General features: G+C 42.8%; 2 protein-coding genes across 2 annotated transcripts; one reads left to right on the top strand and one right to left on the bottom strand.

Moving 5' to 3' along the window:
- Positions 1–2,406: 2,406 nt before the first annotated feature.
- On the top strand, positions 2,407–15,664 carry TERF1 (telomeric repeat binding factor 1). Its single transcript, XM_035124503.2, has 9 exons — positions 2,407–2,722; positions 5,002–5,097; positions 6,534–6,664; positions 6,924–7,010; positions 9,397–9,543; positions 10,096–10,205; positions 11,289–11,392; positions 13,170–13,243; positions 15,506–15,664. Exons 1-9 carry the CDS (start codon positions 2,500–2,502, stop codon positions 15,662–15,664), a joined length of 1,131 nt encoding a protein of 376 aa, XP_034980394.1. The 5' UTR covers positions 2,407–2,499.
- A 919-nt stretch (positions 15,665–16,583) lies between these two features.
- SBSPON (somatomedin B and thrombospondin type 1 domain containing) lies at positions 16,584–26,293 on the bottom strand. Its single transcript, XM_035124504.2, has 5 exons — positions 26,007–26,293; positions 21,537–21,731; positions 19,976–20,066; positions 18,444–18,623; positions 16,584–16,719 (listed from the first exon to the last, which is right to left on the bottom strand). Exons 1-5 carry the CDS (start codon positions 26,236–26,238, stop codon positions 16,602–16,604), a joined length of 816 nt encoding a protein of 271 aa, XP_034980395.1. The 5' UTR covers positions 26,239–26,293; the 3' UTR covers positions 16,584–16,601.
- Positions 26,294–26,520: the final 227 nt, after the last annotated feature.

Raw genomic sequence — 26,520 nt, 5'->3', positions numbered from 1 at the left:
GCTTGGAAATTAAACAAAGGGTCTGCTGGTTTCTCTTTAAGGTTTCCAGACTCAAAAGAGAGCAGGGCAATTAAAGGCATAGAAGTCCTGTCCTCTATTGAGTCTGGCAACCCTAGGCCTTCCACTGAAATGAGGCTGCATTTAAAGTTTTATTTTAATCCTGTTTTTAAGTTGTATTTTCATCAATTGCTTTTATACCTGATGTTAGCCCCCCCCCAGCCTGGTCTTGGCTGGGGAGGGTGGGGTATAAATTATTATTATTATTATTATTATTATTATTATTATTATTAACTAAAAGACATTTTAAAGAGGGGGACCCACCCATTTGTCCTCTGCCAGAGCCAATTCCTTTGTTACCTTAACAACCCATACTTGGGCCATTAGCAAGAATCTTGCCTGGCTAATCCAGCAATTTAAATCCCAGCTGGATACTGTATAGGAATTGGAAGGATTCACCCAAACTCACAACAGTATATTTGTATTTCAGTTCCTTGTACTTGTTTTAAAGAAATTTGGGGCCGGATGTTAATCTTTTTTCTTAAATGTATCTTGCACAATTTTGCTAATTAATCTCAAATAATCACCCTAATGGAAACTTTAGAAAATACAAACGAAGGTGGAATTGTAGCAAGATGCTTGTATGCTTAGCATGATCCTATTTGACTGGCAATACAGTGGTCTCTCCACAACCTCCCCATCCCACAATTAAATTTTGCACAATTTTATTAATTCAACCCGAATAGTAAAAAAAGGGGGCTGTCCTTACTGAAAAACAGTGCAGGAAAGCTGAAAAATTATCTCACATGAAAGTTAAAACAGTGTAGGTAGAACCAAGGAAAACAGTCACTCTATTGTTCCACAATAATTCAGTGGCACATACAACAGTTCAATTCAGTTTTAGTTTCAGTTTGGCAGGAAATTATCAGAACTAGCTGATCTCGACACTAAATCAAATGGTAATAATTAGCATCAAACCAACTAGAACCAAGCTTTCTTGGAATGCAGTCATGCCCATTTCAATTTAAGCAAGTCACTATGAAGAACACTGTTCTTTTATGTAATCAAATGCAACCCAAGTCCCAGTGTGCTGGGTTATACCCTCAGGAACTCTTCAGCTGATGAAAGGAAAAGGCTTTATTAAACCCTATAGCTCCTAAGGGATCTCTTTGCAGAGAGTATGGAAGTTAGATCATGTCCTTCCTCCGTCAAGCCGCATTCTGATGGGTCGTAATGAATTCTCCCAGTCTGCTGATGACTGCATATAAAAGTGACATATAAAAAGGGGTGCACTTGCCAGTCTTGTCATTATAACTTCTCTTTAGAGCAAGGTGGTGAAACTTTGGCCCTCTAGAAGGCGTTGGACTACAACTCCCATCACCCCTAACCATTGGTCACGTTGGCTGGGTCTAGAAGAATGGCTGCTACAGACGTCTTATCATAGATGTCTGGTGTAGTCTCCATTTTTCTACTCTTAAGAGCTGAAAAGCCGATGCTTCTTCCAAACTCTGAAGAACTAAAGATTGCATCTTCCACCCTGTCAACCCTTCTTAAAATAGTCAACAATACCAGTGGTGCACTGCAGGAGTGGCTAACCTGTGGCCCTCCAACTCCCATCAGCCCCCACCAGCACGGTCAATGGTCAGGGATGATGGGAATTGTAGTTCAACAAATCCCCGAGCTCCACTGGTTTTCCCCATCCCTGAAGTGGTTATGTATTGGACCAGGACTGTGCAGACTGAGGTTCAAATCTGTAGCCACGAAGTTCACAAGGTGATCTCATGCAAGTCCTGATCTCTCAGCCTAGCCTATCTCATAGGGTTGTGGTGAGCATAAAAGGGGAGGGTGAGGGTGATGTGTGCCACCCTAAGTTCCTTGGGACTGGAGAAGGGATATGTGATGAAATATCTGCTTTTCCCCATTGATCGTTCAGCCTCTCCAGAAGGCTAAACCTGCCAAACTGGCACAATGAAAACACTTTCATAGAACATTATTATTATTATATTTATTTATATCTCGCCTTTTCCCGTGACAAGGACTCAAGGCGGTTTACAGATAAAGAAGGAGCAGCTAAAAACATGGGGGGGGGGTGTTTCATTATAAAAAAAACAATTAAATATAAAGGATCGATTAAAGGCAGACAGATAATTGCAAATAAAAACGTGCAGTAACCAAGCAAAGAAAGAGGGCGAGGGAAGAGAAAATATCATTTGGTCACAAAACCAGGCATAAAAAAATGCTTGTTCACAATACAGAAAAGAGGTATGAGAGTCAGGGGCGGTTCTCTCTGTTATTATTCTGCCCCGGAAAAAGAGGACAGCATTAAATGAAGACCGGAAGTGAGCGCTGTGTTCCTTTATCAAAGAAGCGGGACGCCTTCCCAGATGGCCCGCGAGGCGGCGGGGAAAAAAGGCGTGTTCAGAATGGGACCTGTGACGTTGCGGGACGGTTGAGCGAAAGGGGGGCGGAGTTTTATTCGTTTTGAGCGCGCCAGGTTCGGAAATGGACGTGGAGGCAAGTTTAACGGTTTCCAGGCCAATTCGTCCCCCTCGACTGAGTTCCGCGGCGGCAGGTTCGGCTGGGCGTGACGAGGCGCCGGTTCCTTTCTCTCAGGTGGAGGCGGTCGCCGCCGGATGGATGCTGGACTTCGCTTGCCGCTGCCAGTGCCGCCATTTTTGTCAGGGGAACTGGAGGGAATTCGAGAACAGCCGAGACCAGGCGCTGAGTGAGTGACTGGCCCGGCGGTGGGGGGGGGAGCTGCTGGTGGGGCCTCAAAAACACAGAAAGTGACTGGTTCTGCCTCAAAAACACAGAAAGTGAAGCTTCTCCCCTTCCTCGTGCCAGCAGAAAAAACTCGCTCGCAAATTACTGCGCAACAATAACCTCTTCCGTGGGGGGGGGGGGGGAATTCTACAGACAGAGAGAGAAAGTTACAGGTAGGTAGCCGTGTTGGTCTGAGTCGAAGCAAAATAAAAAAATTCCTTCAGTAGCACCTTAAAGACCAACTAAGTTTATATTTTGGTATGAGCTTTCGTGTGCTCATACCAAAATATAAGAGAGAGAAAGTGTGTGTGTGTGTGTGTGTGTGTGTGAATATTAGTTTATTAGGAGGGACAAGAGGACATAAATAGCAACTGCAACGCCAGTAAGAATGGGGCGTGCATGCCTCTGTTTCATAGCTGCCAAGTTATCCCTTTTTTACAGGGATTTTCCCTTATGCTGAATAGGCTTCCTCACGAGAAAAGTGAAAACTTGGCAGCTATGCTCTGTTTTATTTTCCCTAGATGTGTCCCTGTACTTTTAGCAGTTGCAATGTTAGCCAGGTACAGGTACTAGATGTTGCCTGGATGATAGCCCTGTAAAGCTGCAGCTTGCTGGCCACATTCTAAATGCAATCAACACATCTACCTAATGAAACTTTCCGCATCACACACATCTGTAAGAGAAAAGGTTATTTAGTGTTAAATTTGTTATCACAAGCACATGGTATTAAAGGAATAGAGTTTTCCAGTTTTATCCTCTTTAACAGTGTGGAAGGTTAGGCTGAGAAATAGCAACTGTCCCAAGGTCCCTCTGAAATAAAATAAAACCTTGGGTATCCCTGCTCAAAAAAGGGACCCAGGTGGCGCTGTGGTTAAACCACTGAGCCTAGGGCTTGCTGATCAGAAGGTCGGCGGTTCGAATCCCTGTGACGGGGTGAGCTCCCGTTGCTTGGTCCCAGCTCCTGCCAACCTAGCAGTTCGAAAGCACGTCAAAATGCAAGTAGATAAATAGGAACCGCTACAGCGGGAAGGTAAACGGCGTTTCCATGTGCTGCTCTGGTTTGCCAGAAGCGGCTTTGTCATGCTGGCCACATGACCTGGAAGCTATACGCCGGCTCCCTCGGCCAATAATGCGAGATGAGCACTGCAACCCCAGAGTCGGTCACGACTGGACCTAATGGTCAGGGGTCCCTTTACCTTTACCTATCCCTGCTCAACCCATTATACCACTCTGGTTCTATAACAGCTTGCTTACTTGCTTGCTTGCTTATGTAGTGTACCACCCTTTCCCAGGGCCCCCACCTCTGCAGAAGAGGGAAGGTGCTGAAAGCCTCTATCTCAACAGGAAGTGATTCTTCCTGCCCAATTGAGAAAACAAGGTCCAGAGTGTGGCCTGCCACCTGCGTTGGCTGGTTGACATGTTGTGCCCCTGGTCATCATGGCAGCTATGTAGCCCAGAGCCAGCTCTTCCCAGCTCCTGTCTTCCCAGGCACAACCCATGTCCCTTAATTTAAACAAAAACAAAATCAAAAACACTCCAGAATTTAAAAACACAAGTTAAAAGCAGTCAAAAAACAATTCCAGTGGTTTTAGAACAGGGCCTTATAAGGGAATGCTTTTCCTTGATGTGGTAATTACAGTAGAGAAATCAATGCTTTCCTCTTAGCTTAACTTGGCAGATTAGCATGTTCTGCCTGAGATGACCTGGTCAAATAATTAATGAACACTAAAAATACGGTATCAAGCTGTTGAGCAATTGCATCATGTTTGCTGTTATGTGCTGCATTCTTTCTAACACAAATTTACAAAGACACAACTTCAGACTGTCACATTGGGGGGGGGGGGATTGGGTTGTTACCACCATTCAACCTGAAAGTGTCCTGAAATTTATTTATGCTGAAAATTGGCCTGAAAAATCTCTTGATCTCTGGCTCCCTCTATGGTCAAAATAACTCTAAAACTTATTGTTGTTTAATTGCATGCAAATATGATGAATCTCATTGACAGATTGACTAGTCATATTTTAGAATGAGTGCATCAGTGCAAGCCACTAAATAAAAGTTGACCTTGAATGCTCCAATCCTAAGTAAAATTATTTGAAGGATAGTGCCATTGATTTCAGCACAGCTTCATTTCAAGTAACTGTGCTTATGATACAGAAACGGTTCCTGATACTGATAACCACACAGTGGCACTATAGGAACAAAATTCATCTAATCATGTATGCTCTTTCTTTCTCCAGCTATTATCAAAGGACTAAATCAAATAGAAACTCATCAAATGAAAACAGTGTGCCTTTGTCAGCTGTTGGCATATATTGCAGAAGGAAAATCACTTGGTAAATATTCTGCTAAATTTCTTCAGTTTCCATTGTAATTCCTTTACAATACAGATGACACTCAACTTACGCTGGGCAGCGCTGTCAACTTTTCCCTTTTTTGCGGGAAATTCCCTTATTCAGCACCCTTACTTTCATATCCGGGAGTTGACAGCACCATAGGATTCCTTTTCTTCAAATCCGGAGCTTGACAGCTATGACGCTGGGGTTACATTCCGAGGATAGCACCTAAGGCCAAAGTAGTGTATAGTCATAACACATGGGATTCAGTGGTGGGTGGGATTGCCAAAATCTTTTTTCCCTGACTTCAACCCGCTTTTAATGTTGTTGGTTTGTTTGGTGTGTTTTTTTAAAAAAACCTAGTGCATAAAGCTGAATGTACACAAGTTAAATGTGCATAAGTTGTAAGTTACCTGTACAGATAAATCAAATGAAGCTTCTGTTGTTTAGTGCCAACAATGCATGCAGTGCTTCACAGAGTGGCATAACAAAGCAACAAAAGGTCACTGTTTTCAGGAGCTTACAGTCTAAACTTGGACATAGGGTTGGAAAGGATGAGATTCAGATAACAAAGGACAGTCATTGAATGGCGTCTAAAAGTTTTGTTTGGTCTTGATAGAAAGATATTATTTGTGATCCCTTGCACAATTCACTGGGGAAAGTTAAAAGCAATAAGAGGCTCATGTTGCTCTTGACCAGGCATCCCCAAACTGCGGCCCTCCAGGTGTTTTGGCCTACAGCTCCCATGATCCCTAGCTAACAGGACCAGTGGTCGGGGAGGATGTGAATTGTAGTCCAAAACATCTGGAGGGTCGAAGTTTGGGGGTGCCTGCTCTTGACCATGTCTAAAGTCTGGCCTGAGAGGAGGATTCTGCTCATTCCCTGAGACTACAATATTATTCATGCCAAGAAGCTGAGCCACCCCAGAATTTACAGCCTCAGTGTGGATGTTGAATTCCCCCAGAACTAATGGTATAGGAGTCTTCAACACCACCTCTAATATCTTCTCTGTCAGCTCATGCACTGAGATTGCTGAGCAGTGCAGCAGATAGAAAACCAAAAGAATATCTCATCTGTCCTGATTACCCAGCACCAGGTAAAACACTCTAGATCCCCATCCAAGTGATCAGGAAGCCTGAAGAAGGGGACTCATTTCCTACAGACCACAGCAATTTCCCCATCATGGCTCTCTTGTCTGCCCTGAGTTATTGCCTTTACTACCCTATATCTGGTTGATAAAACAAAAACTGGTCAAGGTGGACACATTTAATTCTGTAAGGGTCAAACGAGGAGACTTAAAAAAATGGCAAGGGGCACCTAAAACCATCAGATGTGGAGGCATATGATGATTTGTAAATTTTAGTGTCCTTTGTGTGTGTGTCTTCTTTACTCTATGAAATACACTATTTGTCCTTCTCAATTTATTTCCTTTTAAGATTTTCATTTGGGGAATGATGAAGACTCTTCACCACTGGAAAAAGCCCTGTTAATCTGGACTTCATTTTTAAAAACACAAAGCAAACAAGAAAAGCTGCATGAAGACATCAAGCGGTTAATTCAGATTCAGGTCTGTTTGTAGATCCATTCAGCCATATGTGCTTGAATGTGCCATGGAAATAAGTCAGAGCATCACTCATTTAAATTTCTTCATGGACTATCATTGACCTGTCCAAGCAAGACCATAGGATTGAGTCTTAGGAAAGACTATTAACAAAGATTGGTCATGTAACATTCAGCTGCAGAAGCTTTGCTCCCATACAGTATTACAAATCTTTGTGTAATTGTGACACCTCTTAATCAATCCAGAATGTATTCTTTCTTTGTAGGCTGTAGCAGTGTATATGGAAAAAGGATATTTTACGGAGTCTGCAGAAGTCCTGGAAAGAATATTTCCGGAATCTCTCTCAAATGAGGTAATACTGAATTTTCCAGTCCAGAAGCTTGATTACTCCAGACAGTTTGGTCTGGAACAAATTTTAAAAGTATCAGATGCCTATAAATGAGCAATATGCAAGTTTACCAGGCTAATTGCTTGTTTGTCAATTTATATATTGCATTACTGTGTAGAGTTGGGTTTCAAAAGAGATACGAAAGATAAAATCAGTTAAAATTAATGAGAAAATCAGAAAATCCCTAGGAGTTCATCACTTTCCCTTGGGGCTTACTTCCAGGGATTCTGGCATTGCAAGGGAAGGATGATGAATATTATAGTTCAACAACATCCAGAGGGCCACAGATTAGCCACCCCTGCTCCAGTTGTAGTTTCTACCCTTGTGGGTGCAGCCATTGTGTATATATGCACTAAAAAACCTCCAGGGTTTTATCCTTAGTACAGTGGAACCTCTACTTACGGACATAATCCGTTCCGGAGGTCCGTCTGCTGGTCGAAAGGGTACACTAGAAGAGGTGTCTTGTGTGCGTGTGCATTCGGTAGTAGCGCACTTCTGCGCATGTGCAAATCATGGCAAACCCAATGTTTACTTCTGGGTTTGCCATGGACGCAACTTGGAATGTCCACAAGACGAGGTGTATGTAAGTCGAGGTTCCACTGTACAGTGGTACCTCGGTTTGAGTACACAATTGGTTCCGAAAGTCTGTACTCAACCTGAAGTGTACTTAACCTGAAGCGAACTTTCCCATTGAAAGTAATGGAAAGTGGATTAATCCGTTCCAGGCGGGTCCGCGGAGTACTCAACCTGAAGCGTACTTAACCTGAAGCAAACATTCCCATTGAAAGTAATGGAAAGTGGATTAATTCGTTCCGTGGAGTACGTAAACTGAAAGTACTCAAACCGAGGTGTACTTAAACCGAGGTATGACTGTACTGTCCTCTTGAACCAGACCTTCACACCATACAGCCTACATTCTGACACACCGCCCTAGGGCAATTCCCAATAGCCAATACAGTGGTACCACGACTTACGAAGACGATCCGTTCCGCGGCCATCTTTGTAAGTCGAGGTTTTCGGATGTCGAAGCGCACGGTTGGCGCAAATGCGATTTTGCTCCTTCTGTGCATGCGCTGACTGTGCACACCGAAAAGACTTCCGGGGTTGTCAGCTTCGGAAGTCGAAACCTTCGGAAGTCGAATCGTTCAGATGTCGAGGTATGACTGTAGCTTGCAGTTGTCTCTAAGGCCCACCCTAGTTTATTGGAAGTGGTACTTAATGAGAAAAGACCTATATTATTTCTCCTCCTTGGATTCAGCACTATGTTTTTTAGCCTCTTGTAGCCAGCTATGCTGCAAGGTCTGCCTATGCCCAAGAATCAGTCACTGGTGTGAATTCCTTGGAAAGTGAAAGCTTTGTGTGCCGTTACTGCACTTGAGAAAGAGATGGAGAGAAGGGGCAGAAATGGGAGTGCTATATAGAGTGGACCAAGAGATTGGTGTGCTGAGGAAATAATGTGAGCAGGGTATAGAGAGGAGGGCATGTGGTATGACGTGAAGAGAAAGGGGCCACTGGACTACCTTACAGAGTTATACATTAGAGATCATGAAGTTAGACATGCTTCTTTCACAGTTCAGACAGTAACATGTGACTTAGGTTGTGCACTGCTGTGTCATTGGGGGTGTCCTTTGGAGCTCCAGAGTATGGGTGTGCAGTTCTCATGAGTGTTTTATGCAAAGCTCCACTATGTAGGGCAGCCTAGTATAGGAAAGTTTTTAATGTTTGATGTTTTACTGTGGTTTTATCATTCTTTGGAAGCCACCCAAAGTGGCTGGGGAAACCCAGTCAGATGGACAGCATTTTAATAAAAGTAGTAGTAGTAGTAAGTAGTAGTAGTAGTAACTTCAAAATAAGCAAGGCAGCTTTGCTTCTTCCTTGCTCCTTTCCCCTCATCTGCATGGAAGAAAGCATGCAGGGTAGGGTTCCATATTTTCCCAAGCCAAGCTGCTGACAAGAAGACATTGCTCTTGGTCATCAAAGATCTTGACTAATGAGAATCAAGTTCCCTATATTGAATAGGATAGCCACTCTACATTTTGCAATCTGTAACTATATGGAGAAGTATTGAAAATTTCTTCTTCACAAACAAGTCTATAGAGCAAAATATTCCTTTAGATTGAAAATGCTAGCTAAAAGAAGGGTAATTTGTGCAGCAGTGATGTGATTTGTACCAGGATAACAAATGGACCGAACCTTCCTGTACTGAACTTCTTGAATCTTGGCTCGTAGAAGGCAGAAATAACATACTCCAGCTGTTTGTAAAGGCATATATCCTTAGTAAGATACAATACAATGTAAACCTGATCATATATATATTAATTTTTTATTTTATTTATTTATTTGCATTTAGCCTTTGAGAATGAAGCTGGCTGCAATAGTAAAACACAAAGATCCATATCATCCATTCCTCCGAAATTTCAGTTTCAGTCTTTTGATTAAGAACATCAAATCATACATCAGTATTTTCTTGAGTGAAAAATCTGATTTTCTAACAAAGGTATGTTGAAACAACGGGAAATCTCACTTCACATGAGTATCACTTTATGGAAAATTAAACAAATACTAAATACAGGGGGGGGGAATTGGCTTACATCCTTTAAAGACAAAGCAAAATATAATCCTGATTTGAAAAATTCCAGTTTATGTGTACAATGGCTCCTCTAGTTACATACCGCTCTGGATACGTAACTTTTGGGTTACGAATGCGGCAAACCCGGAAGTGTATACTTCCGGGTTTCGCCGCATGCGTAGAAGCGCTCAATCGCACCATAGACGTGCGCAGAAGCGGCGCCTCTGCCTACGGACTTTTCGGGTTGCGGACGGACCCCCAGAACGAATTTAATTCATATCCGTAGGGTCCACTGTACCTGTCATTTACCGGTAAGTTGTAGATGAGTGAACGTTAACCATTGAAATTTGTTCTTAACATTGTAGTGTAGTTTTACTCCTCCCACCCCCACCCCCAAAAAATGGGTATAGTATTTCTAAGAACAATGCACTACTTTTTATTGCTGGTCAATTAAAGTGGCATTTCTGCTCTGTTTTACAGGAAGCTATGAAAGAAGTGGAAGCTAGAAGTTCAGGAAAAATAATGTTAGAATTGCAATGTAACAGTGTAAGTGAATCAAAGAAAGAAAGCTGTTTGGAAACCAAACAAAGGTTAGTATCACTTTAAAGTAAGTACATATTGAACATGGTTTTTGTTACTACCGCTTTATTATAGCAAGGATAGTGTAGGTGCGAGCAGGGATTTATTCCTGAAGAGTCAGTCTCTTTTTGTTTGAGTGAAACCGTATTTTCCTTAGCTCAAGACTACATTTTGTCATGTTTTTATCATAGTAAAGTTTAGCAAGTAGAGGCATAAGCTGGAAAATCACTAGCTATCTAGTAAGACATTAGGTTTTCTGTATAGCATCTCTATCTCAAAAGCATTGTATGTGTTCATGTTTATAAATACAACTACACCGAAAGAAGCTTTTTCTTGCTCTGACAATGGGCGCTGTAAATTGAAGGTGCCCCACAGATGCACAATAATTATATCAATCTGTCCTTCTTATTCACTTTTCCCTATTACACAAGATGGTGTTGCACCCGAGTGGTTGGCAGTGATGCAACTTTCCTTGGAACCCTAACCTGGGAGCTTCCTGAAATAGAGCTGGGGTGGGGTAGATGCAGGGAAAGTCAGCATCAGGAAGCATGGCTGAAGATGCCAAGGCACTACAGAATGGTAAAAGTGGCAGTATTGGCCAAACATAAACTTCAAAACCCAGATTCCTACTCAGGAGTATTAAAATTGGGTACTTCCACAGCATCACGTGTCCTTATATAATATGATGAATGCAGCTGAAATATAGTGTTATAGAAGTTTAGTTACCGTATATCAAAGAGGATTCTGAAGTTTGAGAGAGATGGTGAGGTGACAGATTTTTTAAATGCAGGATAAAATGTTGGTAGAGTATCCTAATTTGATACAAAGCAAAATATTATTTGGGCATCCACTTCATCACTGCCTATGCTTGGGGCCTCCCAAATGCAGAATGAGGCACTAAGCTTTGTGGGATGTGGCCAAAGTTATATTGATTTTGTTCTTAATTCTGATCTCACCCTTCCCTCAAATAACAGCAAAATAGTATAAACTCCATCCAGCAAAGAAAAAAAACACTGGAAAAATATCTTCTAGCATGAATTCAAAATAGTTAAGTATCAAGGCTTGAAATTTATGTATGTTTCATTCCTTTATAGCTCAAATAGACAAACTTGTTCATTAGCTAGCCAAGTACCTTGGGATTCATGGCAACTACAGACTTCCCAGAGAAAAATAAGGAGAAAAGGAAGTGCTCTTCAAAGTAAGTGCTGCAATCCTTTCAGTGTATATGAACTCCATTTTAATTTTGGTGGATAAATAATTGAAATACCGCTATTTGTTTTTAAATACAAGAAAACTGCTTACAAATACTGTGCAGTCATTTGGACCACAGCTTTAAACTATTATTGGTACCAACTATTTAGGACTTGCTGTGGTTCTGGTCCTACTTGGATGTTGTTTAACATCTACATGAAATCACTGGGTCAGGTTACCTGGGGGTTTGGAGTACGTTGTCAGCAATATGCTGATGACACACATCTGCAGGTGTGGCAGTTCATGTGCTGAACCATTGCCTTGCCTTGGTAATGGACTGGATGAGAGCCAACAAGCTGAAGCTCAATCCAGATAAAACTGAGGAACTGTTAGTGGGTGTTTCCCTAGACTAGATGGATGGGAGATTGCCTGCTCTTAGTGGGGCTGTGTACTCCCTCTGAGGGTGTTGGTATGTAGCCTGGGGGTATTTCTGGATTTTTTTCTGTCACTTTATGCTCAGGTAGCCTCAGTGGTGCCTTCCATCAGCTTCAGGTGGTGGCCCAGCTGCCTCCCTGACTGAACAGGGAGAGTCTAATTTCTGTAGTTATGCTCTGGTAACCTCTAGGATAGATTACAGCAATCCGTTATATATGGGACTGGCTCTGGAGATTCTTCAGAAACCTCAGCAGGTGCACAGTTCAGTGGCCAGGTTCCTTACTGGGGCAAGACAGTTTGAGCATATTATGTCGATCCTGGCCCAACTGAACTGGCTGCCAGTTTGTTTCCAGGGCCAATTCAAAGTGCCGGTTTTTACCTATAAAGCCTTAAATGGCTCAGGACTAGAATTCCCCAAGGACCACCTGCCTCCATATGAACCAACCCAGACCCTTCAATCATCATCTGAGGCCCTTCTTTATGTACCCTCTTCACGAGAGGTTCAGAGGGTGGCAACACAAAAACAGGCCTTTTCTGTGGTCGCTCCCCACTTGTGGAATGCTCTCCCCAGGGAGGCTCACCTGGCACCATCATATATCTTTAGGCGCCAGGCAAAAACCTTCCCCTATATCCAGGCCTTTGGCCTTAAACTATCTGTTGCCTTTTAGAAGTGAGTAGGATGTTTGTTTTTCTTTATACCTCCTGGTTTTAATGTATCAATGTGTGTGTGTGTGTGTGTGTGTGTGTGTGTATGTGTGTGTTATCTTTCTGGTTAGTTTGTTGCAAGTCACTTTGGGTTGCCCTGGGCTATTGCTAAATTGCAAGTAAACCGTGCATGTGTGGCTCTCCATACAACTAAATTATTGGCAAGCTTTCTTGTCACCCTAGTTCTTATCTCTTATTAGTCGATGTAGTTGTACATAGTATCTTATAGAAGCAACAAAGCTGTGCACACAGAATTAACTGCTATTTAAATGATCTTCAACTGTTTTGCAATAAATTTGTACAATATTAAGAAAATTCCTGAGTACAGTGGTACCTCGCAGGATGATATTAATTTGTTCCGCTAGTCGTGTTGTATTGCGAAAACGTCGTCTTGCGAGGCACCACTGTATTTCCACTGTATATCCACTAGGCGGTGCTGTGTCTTTAGAAAAAAAATTGTCTTGCGAAGCACAGCCATATAAAACTTTGTTTTGCGAGATGCTTCACGCAACGCAAAATGCTGTCTTGTGAGTTTTTCATTGCGCGAAGCATTCGTCTTGCGAGGTACCACTGTATTAGGCCATTAATACGGTAATACATTGTAGTTGAAAGATTCAAAATATTTTGTTTGTTACCTGAACTAGGCAAGAGGGAGCTGCATGATCCTGAAAATGGTCAAGAAGATACTTTATCTGTGTCAACAAGTTTTAAGAAACAGGTATGAATGGGGGAAGGGTTATAAAATGCAGACCATGTCCTTAGAAGGGCCCATTGAATCCAGCCTCATGCTGTCACAGTGGCCAATCCATGCCCATGAGAACCCCACATCACTCTCCAAACTTGTGATTCCCAGAAATTGCTATTCAGATACTGCCTTTGACATTGGAATGTAGCCATCTTAGCTACCCATTGATTGTTGTGCCCTTCATGAAGATGGTGCCCCTACTTGTGCAGAAACTCCTTTCCAAAGTTGACAAGTGACCTCACAGCTTGACAGGAGAGGGTCTTGGCCTAGCACGCTTGGGGAAGCCGGCAATCCCAGACTTAAAATACTGTGTTCAGTGTGGACAATTTCAGGTTCTCCCTAAAATACCGTGTTTCTCATATTTTAAGACGTGCCTATAAAATAAGACATGGCACGATTTTCTGGAGGCAATAAAATATAAGGCATCCCCCCAAAATAAGACATGCTGGGGTACCATAGTGTTAGTGGTGGGAGCAGGCCTGCATGGCGCTTCTGCAGCGCGCACCTCGCCGAGCACTGCTGTCTCTCCCGGGTCCCGCTCAGTCGGGACTCCGCGCAGTGCACGCTGCTGTCTTTGCCGGGTCCCGCTGAGTCGGGGCTCGGCGCAGCGCGCGCTGCTGTCTTTGCCGGGTCCAGCGGGAGGCCCCGCCATCCCCACGCGGCGCAGCGTCCCTGCGGGTGCTGCCTCAGGAGCAGTGAAGCCACAGCGACCCTCCCGCCCTGCAGGCACCCCGACGCTCCCAGCGCAGCCATGGCGCGGCGACCCGGAACTGGTCCCGCAAGCACTTCCGGGTCGCCGCGCCTCGGGTTTCTACGGTAAGGAAGCGGAGTTTGACCAATCCGCTCTAGGCTCCGATGGGGCAGCAGCCTCTATGCTTGTGCCATAGAGAGAGCGCCGGCTTGAAGCTCTGGTGCTGGTTTGTTGGCTCTGCTTTTGAGTCCGCCCCCACCCAGCACTGCGGAGCTTGGTTTGCGTGCAAAAAGCAACAGCGCCGAAGGAGATGCGAAGGTAGGAGGCTGGGAGGGGGAGAAAGCCACCCCGAGATAGGCACCCCGTTCTGGTTTAGGCTGCCCTGTGAGTTTTAAAAGTAGTGGCTGGGCAAAGCCCCTCCAGCTGCTGCTGTTTTCAATGTCTTGAGTGGGCCACGTGTATGGAGATCCCGGGCTGCCCAGGTGACAGTACCGCCCTCGCGGCCTTGCTGATGTCACAGCGCCGAGTCCCGACCCAGCGGGAGCCGGCAAGGGCAGCAGCGCACGCCGCACCGAGCCCAACCCAGCAAAACTCTCTAAAAGCTTAATACCGGTAAAAAATTAAAAAGCTTAACAAAAAAATAAGACATCCCCTGAAAATAAGCCTCGGGGTGTTTTTTTGGAGAAAAAATAAATATAAGACATGTCTTAAAATGTGAGAAACACGGTAAGTAGATATGTTGCTTTTTTCACAATCTTTGTTACTGAAATAATCTCAGAACTCAAAGCAGCTCTTTTGAGTATTCCAAACAAGCTGAACCTACCCATTTCAAATGCGATCGATGTTTACAGAAGATTTTACATGAAAGAACACTGTGGATGTTCAAAAGGCTGTTGACTTTTTACAACTCTCTGAGTGGTTACTCTGTTCAATGTTGCCATTGTTCAATTCTCCCATAGGCAAAGTGAATGTTGGAGCAGTGTCTTCTGTTAATCATTGCACTATTTTTTAGTTAGCTTGCATACATGGGTCTATGTATTTTTACAATTTTGCAGTTGAAAATAGAATTCAGAAAGTCATTTTCAGTTGGCAAGTGAATGTTGTGCCCTGTTTGATTGGTTGGAGGATATACATTTTTATCTCAAAGGAGTTTTTGCCTTCTAAAAATATGATGTAGAAAAATCAGTCACGCTAGAGATGGTCATTAGGCTGTCATTTTATTAAAAAAAACCCTAGATTTGAAGCTTGCTAAAATAGTTTCTAGATGAGCTTTCCATCAAAACAAGTCCCATATTTAAATACAGTTTTTCTTCCATAAAAACATTGGATTTATTGAACTTGTGCCTAGTGGGAACAATTCCTGAAATGCTACACTTCTGTAGGCTACAAGTATGCAGAAGATTTAACTCCTTCAGTCCTAAAGAATCATATTAGTAAGAACTGAAGGTTTCCTTCACAGCTTGTTAGCTCAACAGGAGAGTAAAATATTTTGAAGTGTGTTGTACATATTTGAGTATCACAATGTTTTGTTTTGTTTTTTAAAGCGATGGAGTTGGGAAGAAGACCAGAATTTGAAGCAGGGTGTACAGAAGTTTGGAGTGGGAAAGTGGACTAAAATTCTTCTACATTATGACTTCGGTCATCGGACTAATGTAATGTTGAAAGACAGATGGAGGACTTTGGTCAAACTTAACATGGTTTAAGCTGTCTTCCCAAATATTTTCATTTTACTCCACTCTTCCCTATACTGCATTTCTGATTTTGTCACGCGATTCCTTTATCTGTTTAACAAAAAAAAAATCTAGTATATTTTATTAATTAGTCTTGTTGCTTAAGCTGGTTTTTGAAAAGGTTGTGTATCTGGTTATCAGGCAATTAAAATGATTTGCATTAAACCTTTATGATAATTTATCTTTCACCCTTGAGAGTTTGATAAGAAATTCAGACCTATCTTCTGCATAGTTGCATAAAAGTTGCTACAAGCAATTTAAAACAGAAAACCCCAGATGGTCAGAAGCATTCACATGATAAGGAGCTACACAGTAGTAGTTGTCTCATGTGAGAAGCTACTTATCAATAAAGATTAGCTGTACTGTGAAGCTGCATCAAACAGCTTCCTTATCCAGGTGTTCATGTGAAGCAGGCAGTCTCCAACCATTTGTGGGTGTGTGGGGTTTGTGTGTGTGTGTGTGTGGGTGTGTGTGTGTGTGTGTGTGTGTGCACCTTCTAAGGAACCTGTGATATTTGGCTGATGTTGAATATACCTGGAATTCCAGTATCTATCCCAGGAACTTCCTTTTGAATGGTGATTATTGTCTTATGTACTGGATAAAACAAATTGGGAATCATTTTACCTTTACACTGCTATTAAAATGGATAGGGGCAAGTGATACTGGATTGCCTCATTTTCAGTGGGGCTTCCACAATGGATTATGCCAAGTAAAATCTCACTAAAATCCCATCAGCAGACCCAAGATCCTTATCATAACTTACAATAATTAGCTTAGTTTTTAATCAGTGTGATTTTAAAATGTTGACTTGTCACTTGTTAAAAAGCAGTGTCTAATAGGGTTACAGAAGTCCAACAGTAGAAGAGTTTCCTCAGTTCAGTAAAATATTAAAGGTTATGTGTTCAAACTGCTACGTAAAAATAAAGCTATGTACAAGAGGACATGAACATTCTTCCAGCTGCTGAACTTTTTTCCATGTTCCATGGCAGGATGGATTGCCAACTGCTTGCCAGTGAAGAACTTTATTCCTAAAAAGAGAACATATGCATAAACATCATCCCATGGGGAGTGGATATAAATACATGGCATTTTAACTCCCTGTTTAAACTTACTGAGCATCCTGTAAAGAGCTACTTCACTGTTCAATAATTCTAATTCATAACATCTGCAAAATAATTTTTTTTACTTCTTTGCATGGCAGCTAACAGCATATGCTCTTGGGTTGGTTCACAAAAAAATAAAGATAAGATATATCAATACATCAAACTTTAATACTGCTTTTTACGGCAGATATGCAATAAAACATAAAATTGAAAAGCCCAAATTAGAAACATTTTTTTAATCTTCACCTTCTGTCAATATAGTGCCACCACAGATAAGATACTTTCCCTAGCAGCCAGCCACTTCACTTTATTTGGCCAAAGAAGTTGTAACAGGGTCTCCAGTGATCTTGGGGATCAGGTAAAGTATATACGTAAGAAAGTATTTTAAGTAACCTGGCCCAACGCAACATTTTCACAGTGTCTATATAAAAGCAACTTGCATTTACTGTGTCATCATATTGCAGTAACCATCTTTCTTAAGTACACTGGTTTTATGGCAGGGGTTCTGCAGATGTTAAACTCCCAACACCCATCAGCCCAAGCCAGCATGGTCAATGGTTACGTATTATGGGAGTCGTAGTCAAGGAACATCTGGAAGGCTACAGGTAAGCCATATGTGTTTAATAGCAACTCTGACTTTACTGTATCAGATTACTTGTTGAACTGATAGGAGCTATTCATAATAACTGTCCATCAATGAAGAAAGTTAAGCATTGATTCTGCTATGGTAGGTGTAACCTGAGTGCTGTGTGAATTAGCCTATATTGTCTATAACGTGGCTGCCAAGGTTTTTTGATGCAGTCATGGAGGCAGAAGTTGGAAGCAGCAAGGTGGTAGCACTCACTACAGTAGGACCAAGAAAATAATTGATTTAAGGACTCTGCTTACTGAGCTTGCAGGGTCTAGGCTCCACCTGTATTGCAACTCATTGGAGTACAATTTGCATCCCTGTTTCTTGTATGGAAAAAGAAATGTGTCTTTAGCTACTCTGCATGACTAATTTAACCCCACTTTTGTTAGAAAGGGGTGTGAAGTAAAAGAGATGATTTTTAAGACAGCTGAACAACCACTTGGAGAAAAAGGGGGATGTCATCTATTAGTTTTGACAGTTAAGAGGGGAAGAAGGAAAAGGGGCAATTGGAAAAAAGACATTATTAAAAAAGATGTCCTCTTCAGGCTCTGGGGAGGGTCTCCTTGTGAGCCAACTATCGAATGAAGTCTCAAAACTATTATGTTGTCTGTTGGAACTCAAACTTGGTATTTTTGAACAGCAACTTAAATGCAGGAAATGGTTTTGAAGCCTGAATATCAAGCAATTGCTGCTTTAACCTAAACTGGGACACCTTTACATTAAAATATCTCACTTTTGAATGAGGGTGGGGGTCAAAACGACCCAGTTCAGCTTCAAGTCAGAAAGTTCCTAGTCTGCATTCACCTGAACAAAATAGAGAAATGTTCTTGGCCTTGCACTTGTGTACCTTAATACAGAGGAGTGCCACTATAGTAGTGATTTAAAGCAGTACAAGTTACTTTAAAATGTTCTCTGTGTCAGCAATCTACTCTCTTTAAAAACTGTTCAATATAACATATAAGTTAAAAGCTTTGTGGTGTTGATGGTAGGACTTCAGAAATGAGATTCAATTGCTTACCCATCTGCATCACCACCATCTCCAAAACAGCGATGGCTGCTAGTGTGCATTGCTGGAGGCTGGCAGGTTACACACACCGTAAATCCTTCTCTGATGTACTGCATCCATCGAGCATATGGGCGATTCTCCATAGAGCAACGAGGAGACAATGTTTCTGTTTTAAATTCCACACAATAGCTCCTGAAGAGAAGAAACTTTGGTAAATGTGTTGCATTATACATTTAATAGCATAACTATTACCTGCAACTTCAGTAATAGGTAAGCCAAAATATGTTGTCCACTGGCGTCTGTATGAACTGATGATAGCTGAACATAAACATTACTTTCTATCAGCTACAGCCATGTTATGTTCACAGCCAGCAAACTGACCTGGGTAGACAATGTTTTTTTTACTTTATTTTAATACAGTGGTTCCACTAGGTTAGTTATGCTGATGTTGGGTGTTTTTAAATTACAGGCTCTTGAGAATGATCCCGTATTTTGAGACAATGCAGATAAAATTGGGAAAATATCTGAGTAATTAACTTAATATTGCTACCACTAGGAGTGGGTTGCAGAACAGATTAAAGAAACATTTTCTTAAATAAGGCAGGTTAGTTGAAATAAAGCCCCATTAATAGGTAAAGTAGCAGGGAGTGAGTTATCCATGAATTACATGTTGCAAAAAAAAATTAAAAATCACAGAAGGATCTTCACAATCACTGTGGGCTCCCTAACAGCTAGGCAACATGAGTGTTTTACATTCCTCATAGACAAATTATAGGAACAGAATATTATTGAGCTGTGCTTACACTCAAATAGTCACCTCACAGCAGACCCTACAAAATGAAGTAGGCTGTGGCACAGGGGACTGAGAAGAAAGAGGCATCCCTGAAAACTTTGCAGAGAGGCCTTCTGCCAGTGGAGTTTTGAACATGGAAGGTGCCCCAACTAATTTTTGCAGTGCCCCCTTCAGAACCCTTACATTATAGCTTATCCTATTCCTCAACCAACACATCAATCGCGATCTACTGGTCGATCCCTGCAAGGTTTTTGTAGATTGCGGTCGATCGCTGGCCCCCTTCCGCCCCCACCCCCTCTCCCTGTGCCGGCCTCTATTGTTGCAGAAGGGAAGCCAGAGCTTAGAAACTGTCATATGGCCAGCGATCATAAGGTTAGTGGCTGCTTCTGTTCCTCCCCCAAATAGGGGGCTTTCCCCCTCATAAGAGCTGCAAAAAAGTCACTGAACCCCCCCCCCAAAAAAAACAGGGCATCTTCCCTCCCTAAAACAAGGTCAACAACTGTAGCTTGAAACCCTAAAAAACGGGGGTAGATCACTGCCAGATTTTAATTTTGAAAGTAGATCACAGTCTCTTGGGAGTTGGCCACTCCTGTTCTACATGAATGTTCAATATTTTCTATCCTGTGAACTGAATCACCTAGGTGCATATTACAAGACTGGCCTACAGCTCAAGCCTGTGTGTCTCTATACTCAGAGTAAGTACTGTGGAGTTCAACGGGGCTTGCAAGTATGGAATTGCAGCCTTAATTACCTAGAATTCTCTGTTTCTGAAGACCACCTTGGATTTGCAGCTCTCTTTTTTCTCTCTTTGCTATATTCAGAAGTAGTTATAAAAGCAGGAACTAGGAAGAGAAAGGTTTATCATTACAAAAACAAGCTTCTTCAAGAAGGATGAAAGACACTGACATTACTGTTTAACTGAAGTGATGCAGAAAACACAGTTCTCTATCATAAGATAGTCATCAAATAATTAAACTGGCAAACAAGGCCATTCTAGTAGGATAGGGTATTTTCATGAGGGACTACTGTGTTATTGGTTATAGGCCTATAAATTGTGAAGGCTCAATACTTCCAAAGTCCTGCAAATACCCCTGTCATTTTGAAATATGATTCTCAACACAGGGTTGAATGAGCAAACATTCGCAGTTGAGTAGATTATAGGTTTCCCCCACATTCCAATGAATATTTTCATGTAAATTACCTTTTCTCCCTGCTGGCTGCTTTTTATTTGCTACTATGCAGTCCCTTCTACCCCAAGTTAAATATGTTTGCAGTATGTTAACAGTTACAGCCATGTCTCAAAATAAACAAACTTGACTGCTTTCCAGGAGAAATACAAGAAATTTAATAAAAGAAAAAAAAGCTACACAAGCACTTATAGAAAAAACAACAACTCAGTTCACTGGGACTTGAACATAAGAATTGCATTTCTGCAGAATTATCACTGGTGCTGCTGCTATGTAACAAACATCTCCAGGTGCAGTGAGGAAGCAGAATGCAAAGCCATTTACATACCACAAAATGCATAGCTGTCAAGTTCTCCCTTTTTTAAGGGAAATTCCCATATGCTGAATAGGCTTCCTCGCAAGAAAAGGGAAAACTTGACAGCTATGAAAATGTGGCAGGTACAGAACCAGACCACTCACATGTGTCCTGTAAAGTCTTGGGCCCGCTACAAAACCAACTGCTGGCACAACTCTGACCTAGTGGAGATATGACACTTGCTCCCTATAAATCATAGTTTGCAAGGTGGGAGTCAGCCTACTGAACATGTTCCATTCCTGTTCCAGGCTCTGAAGCAATTCCACCCTTTTTGCACCACTGGCTGTTGTTGTGTATTATACATGCACCGACACAAACTATGGTTTACACAGACTTCACAGAGACTCTAACTGTAGTGCCTTTGAAAACTCTGATTATAAAAACATTTGTTTTGGCTTCAAGCACATATTATAGTAGTTGAAACCATGGCTAATGTTAGGAAGGAGGAAGAGGAGGGGGAAGCTCTGGCAAGCAGGAGGAAATATGAGTGCTCTCAGTTTGCAAAAATTAAGCACAATATATTGAAGGAAGCCATTTTAATGAAATTGCAATGGAAAGACAATACAGTAAGGCAGATTGCTTTATTTGCTTCCTGCAAGATGCTACTTATCAATTGACAGTTAACCCTATGGAAATGCATTTTTTTGAATAAATAGTACCCAGTGTTTTTACTGCAGCCAGTCATAATGAATTATTAAAAAGCAATTAAATTTTTATGGATGTGAGTCACATAATGGAAGATTTGGAGCAAAATAGTATGTTACGTTTACCGTGCTCATCTCCACAATTCTGCCCCTCATAGGTAGTATATTCCAGGCATCCAGCTCTCTCTTCTAATGGAGGGCACGGCTCCCCACCATTTTTGGGTTCCTGCTGTATGATCCGTGTACGCATACGGAAGTTAGGCTTACACTGTGCTGCGCAGCCACTCCAGTGACTCCACTCCCCAACGATGCATGGAAGAGCTACAAAGATATTTAAGATTATCATCAATAATAATACCTGAAGAAGTTATGAAGACATACATCAAATTATTAACCTTTTCTCTGTAATACTTAGTGAGAAATAGTGAGTGGACTTGGGGTGGGGGGTGGGGCTTGTTATGCCCCCACACTCTATATCATAGGCTGCCTCTAGCAGGAAAACACAGGGAGGCCACATGGGTAATTCTGACTAAACACTATGAAGTCAACACTGGGTGCCATTTTCAAAACTTTTGTGCCTTGCACAACCCTAGGTCTTTATAATGAAGTATAATTATATAAATGCATTTCCTCACATTCGCCCCTTGCTTCTTTCTCTCCCTTCAAGTATGATTCAGCCGAATGCACTTTACAGTCCCACTGATCCCTATGGAAAACTCTACTTATGACCAATCAACAGCACTAAAAAATAAGCTCACTTTCATGAATTGTTCCCATTTGTTACTTTTTACCTCTTCATCTTTTCTATTGTCAAAATGTGATACAGCAGCTAGTCTTGTTTTTGTAAGCCACCACACAGGGTTCTCAGCTGAACCCCACACACAATGGAAGAATGCACGAGGGGCATGCACTGTATAACCCTGCCCTAGATGGGAGCACCAGCCATGTCGCCTGCCAGCCACACATTCAGCAGCCAAGTGAAAGGAGCCTTTCAATGCTATTTATTTTCAATCCCCTCACATGAACCTCCCCTCCTGAATGTAATCTGATGGAAGTTTTAACACTTTTCTCTCCCTTTTTTCAACTTCCAAAGAGAGAAGCATTCTTTATGAACTAAGATTCCTAGTCTAGCTTGGGTATTGGCACTCTTATTTCTCTTATTTGCTACCCTGGCCTCTGTTGGGAGGAAGGGCAGGATATATATTTAAATATATGCTGCTAAGGGATTAGTTCAATTTAGCAGCTACAAAATTACAGTGCCTCATAGGAATATGGTACCAATGTGTGAAAAAAGTGTTACACACTTTGCTATGTTTGAAATCTGGGATAAACAGAAATGGAAGTTGCTTTCCAAGCCATCTTTTATTTTCTTTGAACCCAGCTTGCATGTCCCTCAAGGCCCCACTTCCTACTTGGAAGGCTACCCCTTCCTTCTCTCATTCCAAACATAACATCCTCCCCCCAAAAAAATAACTAAATCCTCAGGAAATTTTTATTTTAAAGCACTTTAACAATGACTGATATCACATTTTCCTATCTAAATTTCAGTTTAGAAGGTCAAGTGCTTGAGTATAGCATACCAGTAGCCTTTCGGACCACCCAAATGGATCTTTTCATTCCTTTGGCCTCCCAGCTTGATGGGAGTGGAAGTCACTAAGAAACAGATTTGTACTGGCAATCTTTACCCTCTAAGAATCAAGATGGAAGAACTAAAAGTCATGCTCAAGTGAGATTTCACTATTTTTGCTCATTTCAAAGACAATAATTATTTTTTGTTTATTTAATAAAATTTATATAACACTTGATTGTAAGGGGGGAAATGCCACTGGCCATTGCATTCCTTTCTTACATGGATGTGCCAGAGGATTTGAATGAAAATCATAGAATCACAGAGAATCCACTGGAGAGTCCACAGAGTTCCTCGGGAGTCCATTCCACTGTCGAATAGCTCTTACTGTCAGAAAGTTCTTCCAGATGTTAAGTTGGAATCTCCTAACTAGAAGCCATTGGTTCCTGTCTCCAGAGTAGGAGAAAAGAAGCTTGCTCCATCTTCCATGTTACAACCCTTTAGATATCTTCTCTCAATCTCTTTTCTAGGTTAAACATACCCTTCAACCATTCCTCATAAAGCAGGGGTGTCCAAACTTTTTTCAAAGAGGGCCAGATTTGATGGAGTGAACATGAGCGAGGGCCGACCAAAGTTGTTGAGCTTTTTGGAGGATTGAAGTGGTTCAGCTTTTTTTTTTTTAATACCAATTTTACCCCAATATATAAATCTACCACAGGGGCAGGATTAAATCTTCCGGTGGGCCAGATTAGGCCCCTGGGCAAGACTTTCGACATACCTGTCATAAAGCTTGGTTTGCAGGCCCTTGGTCAGCTTGGTTGCCCTCCTCTGCACACGTACAGGGCGAGGCAGGGCAGTGGCCTGAGGTAGGGACACTCCTCCAACCTTGCACACTCCCCCAACCTTGCTTCCATGCTGCTCCACCTATGTCAGTGGCTTTGTGGCACCCACCCACCACCTGCCCCTGACTTTCATGCAGTTCAAGCAATGACTAGGCAGGAGGGGGGGGGGAGAGAAGCAACAATCAGTGCTCAGTAGGTCAGATAGTAGATTGGACCACCACTTGCCAACCACTGCTATGATGATGAAACAAACACAAGATAGCCTAAAATGTTCAACGGCAGGTAATTATAATGCATGGCATATGGGGGCATTTGCAGAAGAGGAGTGATGGGCTGGACGGGATATTTAAAACTTCCTGTCTGCTGTTCCTCCGCCACAACTGCTCCCTGGCCAGGGCTTTCTCCACCATCAAAGATTATTTCCATCCTGAGAACTGGAAGGCAGGAAAGCATTTAAAAGGGTCTGGAGGAGCACTGCAAGGTAGAATTGATGAAAGCTAAGCATCCTCTCCCACTAATTTCCCTCTGCAACTGCCCCATTGTTAGCATCATGAGGCAAAATTGAGGTTCAGAAACGCCAGTTTCCCTTATAAACTATAGTACCACGATCAGCCTGAGGTACAAGTCTGAGCAAATGGACTGAAAGAGGACAGGTGATCATCCAATTCAACTCCCCACTCTGAGGCAGGATCCTTTTCACTGCAACCTCCCTCCCTGCTTCACACATTAATCCGTATAATCCATTCCACAATGCACCAAACAGAGCAGAAACAAACCTAGCACACCAGTCCAAGATGCCTGCAGACCAGACAGCTCCAAAAGCTATCAAGCAAATAAGCAACGCTTGCACACTGCAAGAGGGAAGTTGTGAATATTGTCTGGAATAAAAAAGTTATTTTTTGGGTTGCAGGCCTTTCAGGTTCACATTTGACAGACGTCTCCCTGCACCTGCTCCTGAGTCAGCTGTGTAAAAAGAATTCAAAAGAAGAATAAATCCTTATGCAACCTTTTTAAAAAAAACAAAATTTCCAAAGGGAGGGTCTTCTCACCAGGAGGGCTTGGTCCTTTCGCTTTCAGGTCCTGACTCCAGCTGCTACACTGAAAGCTTTGTATATGTCTGGCAGGATTCTTGCATTCACTGAATCTATACCAGCATTGCTTGAATTACAGGGTGACTTGCTCCCTCAGCCCTTACCTTTTGTGTACAGTTCTGGTGCTCCTAGTTAATGGTTTAGAAAGATTTCAAAAAACCATTTTAAGCCATGATTCGTAGCTATGACACTTTGATTTCATTGAAGCCTCCTGTCTTGTCTGCGACTGGACTTAACTGTCAATGATCCTTTACCTTTACCCCAACAAAGCACTGTATATCAAACACTACTACTTTACTCCATGGCAATGACACATATAAAGGAAGAGAAAAGAAGCCTCCACACATGATATTTTGTATAACTATTCCAACATTGCTTGTTGCACCACTCATGCTCTCAATACATTAGATTTGCAAAGGAATTTAATATCTCCATCTCAAGCAGGAATCTACTTCACAAACAAATACCCAGTGAAGTCTCCCTGAGTCACTTCCTTGCATTTTTTGGTTCCTCAATTGGATTTCCCGTGTAAAATAAAAACAATGAAATCCGTGCTCCCTCCCCTCCTTGTTTAAAGCCTTTGCTTATGAAGCCTGCATTTCCTTGGGATCAAGAGCAAAAAGTGGCCGATGCCAGGGCTGGAAAGGGAAGTAAAGTCCTGGGTGGAGATCTGGCAACTGAGCAGGTGGCTGTTTAGCGTCTCATTATTTGGGGTTTTAGCTGAAACAATTATTAACATTATTTTTATTTATATCCCGCTTTCCCCCCCAACTCTGGGACGCAAGACGACTTGCGCAAATTAAAACAACACACATAAAATACTAACAGCTACAGCCATATATAAAAGATAATCGTTTTTATAGAATTTCTCCAGCCCACGGCAAGGCTTAGCCCTGGTTTGTAAGAGGGTCCGAGTAAAGACAGCGGCAACTCTCTGAGCATGTGCAGAGTGGGCTCGACTCTCATCTCCGCCGGGAAAAGCCGCTCACGGTTAACCCTTCGGACACCTGTTCGCAGTAGGCAAAAAAAAGAAACCCACCCCCCTCCAGTCTCTCCCTCCGCTGTGTTGAGAGCCGTCTCCTTCCGCGGTAAGTACCTGGGCACGCCTGGGCGTAGTCATAGCAGCAGTCGCCCGTCAGCTTGCACGCCTCGTCGCAGAAGCACGTCCCGTAGGCTCTGTCGACGCGCCAGCCGCTGCTGGCACAGCTCGGGTCCCGGCCCGGGCAGCAGCGCGCCTCTTCCGCGCAGCCCGCCTCGGCGCGGCGCCAAAACGCCAAGAGAGCCGTGGCCAGGGCTAGGATGCCCGGCGCGGCCCGGCCGGCGCCCATCTCGCAGGCGAAGAGGTTTCCCCGACTGAGGCGAGGGAAGGCAGCTCCACACGGCGGGGCGCGCGGAGAGAGGGGGGCCGGGCGCGCTGCTGCCTTGCCACGCCTCGGCCCCTCCCAGCCCCTCGCGAGGCGCCCGCGGCTCTCGCTCTTCCAGAGCTAAGGTAAAAAGGGTCGCCGCCACGCGCTCCCAGGAAAAGGCGGCAAGGGCGCGAGGGGGGTTCCGCGCGCTTCCCTGCCCGACCCTGTTGCTGCTGCTGCGTACTTGGGCGGGCAGGGGGGCAA

Source organism: Zootoca vivipara, chromosome 8, assembly GCF_963506605.1.
Source record: "Zootoca vivipara chromosome 8, rZooViv1.1, whole genome shotgun sequence".
In the NCBI taxonomy this organism is placed as follows: Eukaryota; Metazoa; Chordata; class Lepidosauria; order Squamata; family Lacertidae; genus Zootoca; species Zootoca vivipara.
The sequence above is the reverse complement of the archived record's forward strand: the minus strand, read 5'-3'. Positions and strand labels throughout refer to the sequence as shown.

What these genes read in the sequence shown, in the direction of transcription:
- SBSPON (XM_035124504.2), bottom strand. Translation starts at nt 26,238, where the DNA reads ATGGGCGCCGGCCGGGCCGCGCCGGGCATCCTAGCCCTGGCCACGGCT. An exon ending in CTACGCCCAGGCGTGCCCAG is followed by an intron (nt 21,732 to 26,006) that starts GTACTTACCGCG and finishes ATATCTTTGTAG; the next exon opens with CTCTTCCATGCATCGTTGGG. An exon ending in GATGGTGGTGATGCAGATGG is followed by an intron (nt 16,720 to 18,443) that starts GTAAGCAATTGA and finishes TTCTCTTTTTAG; the next exon opens with GAATAAAGTTCTTCACTGGC.
- TERF1 (XM_035124503.2), top strand. Translation starts at nt 2,500, where the DNA reads ATGGACGTGGAGGCAAGTTTAACGGTTTCCAGGCCAATTCGTCCCCCT. An exon ending in CAGCCGAGACCAGGCGCTGA is followed by an intron (nt 2,723 to 5,001) that starts GTGAGTGACTGG and finishes TTCTTTCTCCAG; the next exon opens with CTATTATCAAAGGACTAAAT. An exon ending in CGGAATCTCTCTCAAATGAG is followed by an intron (nt 7,011 to 9,396) that starts GTAATACTGAAT and finishes ATTTGCATTTAG; the next exon opens with CCTTTGAGAATGAAGCTGGC.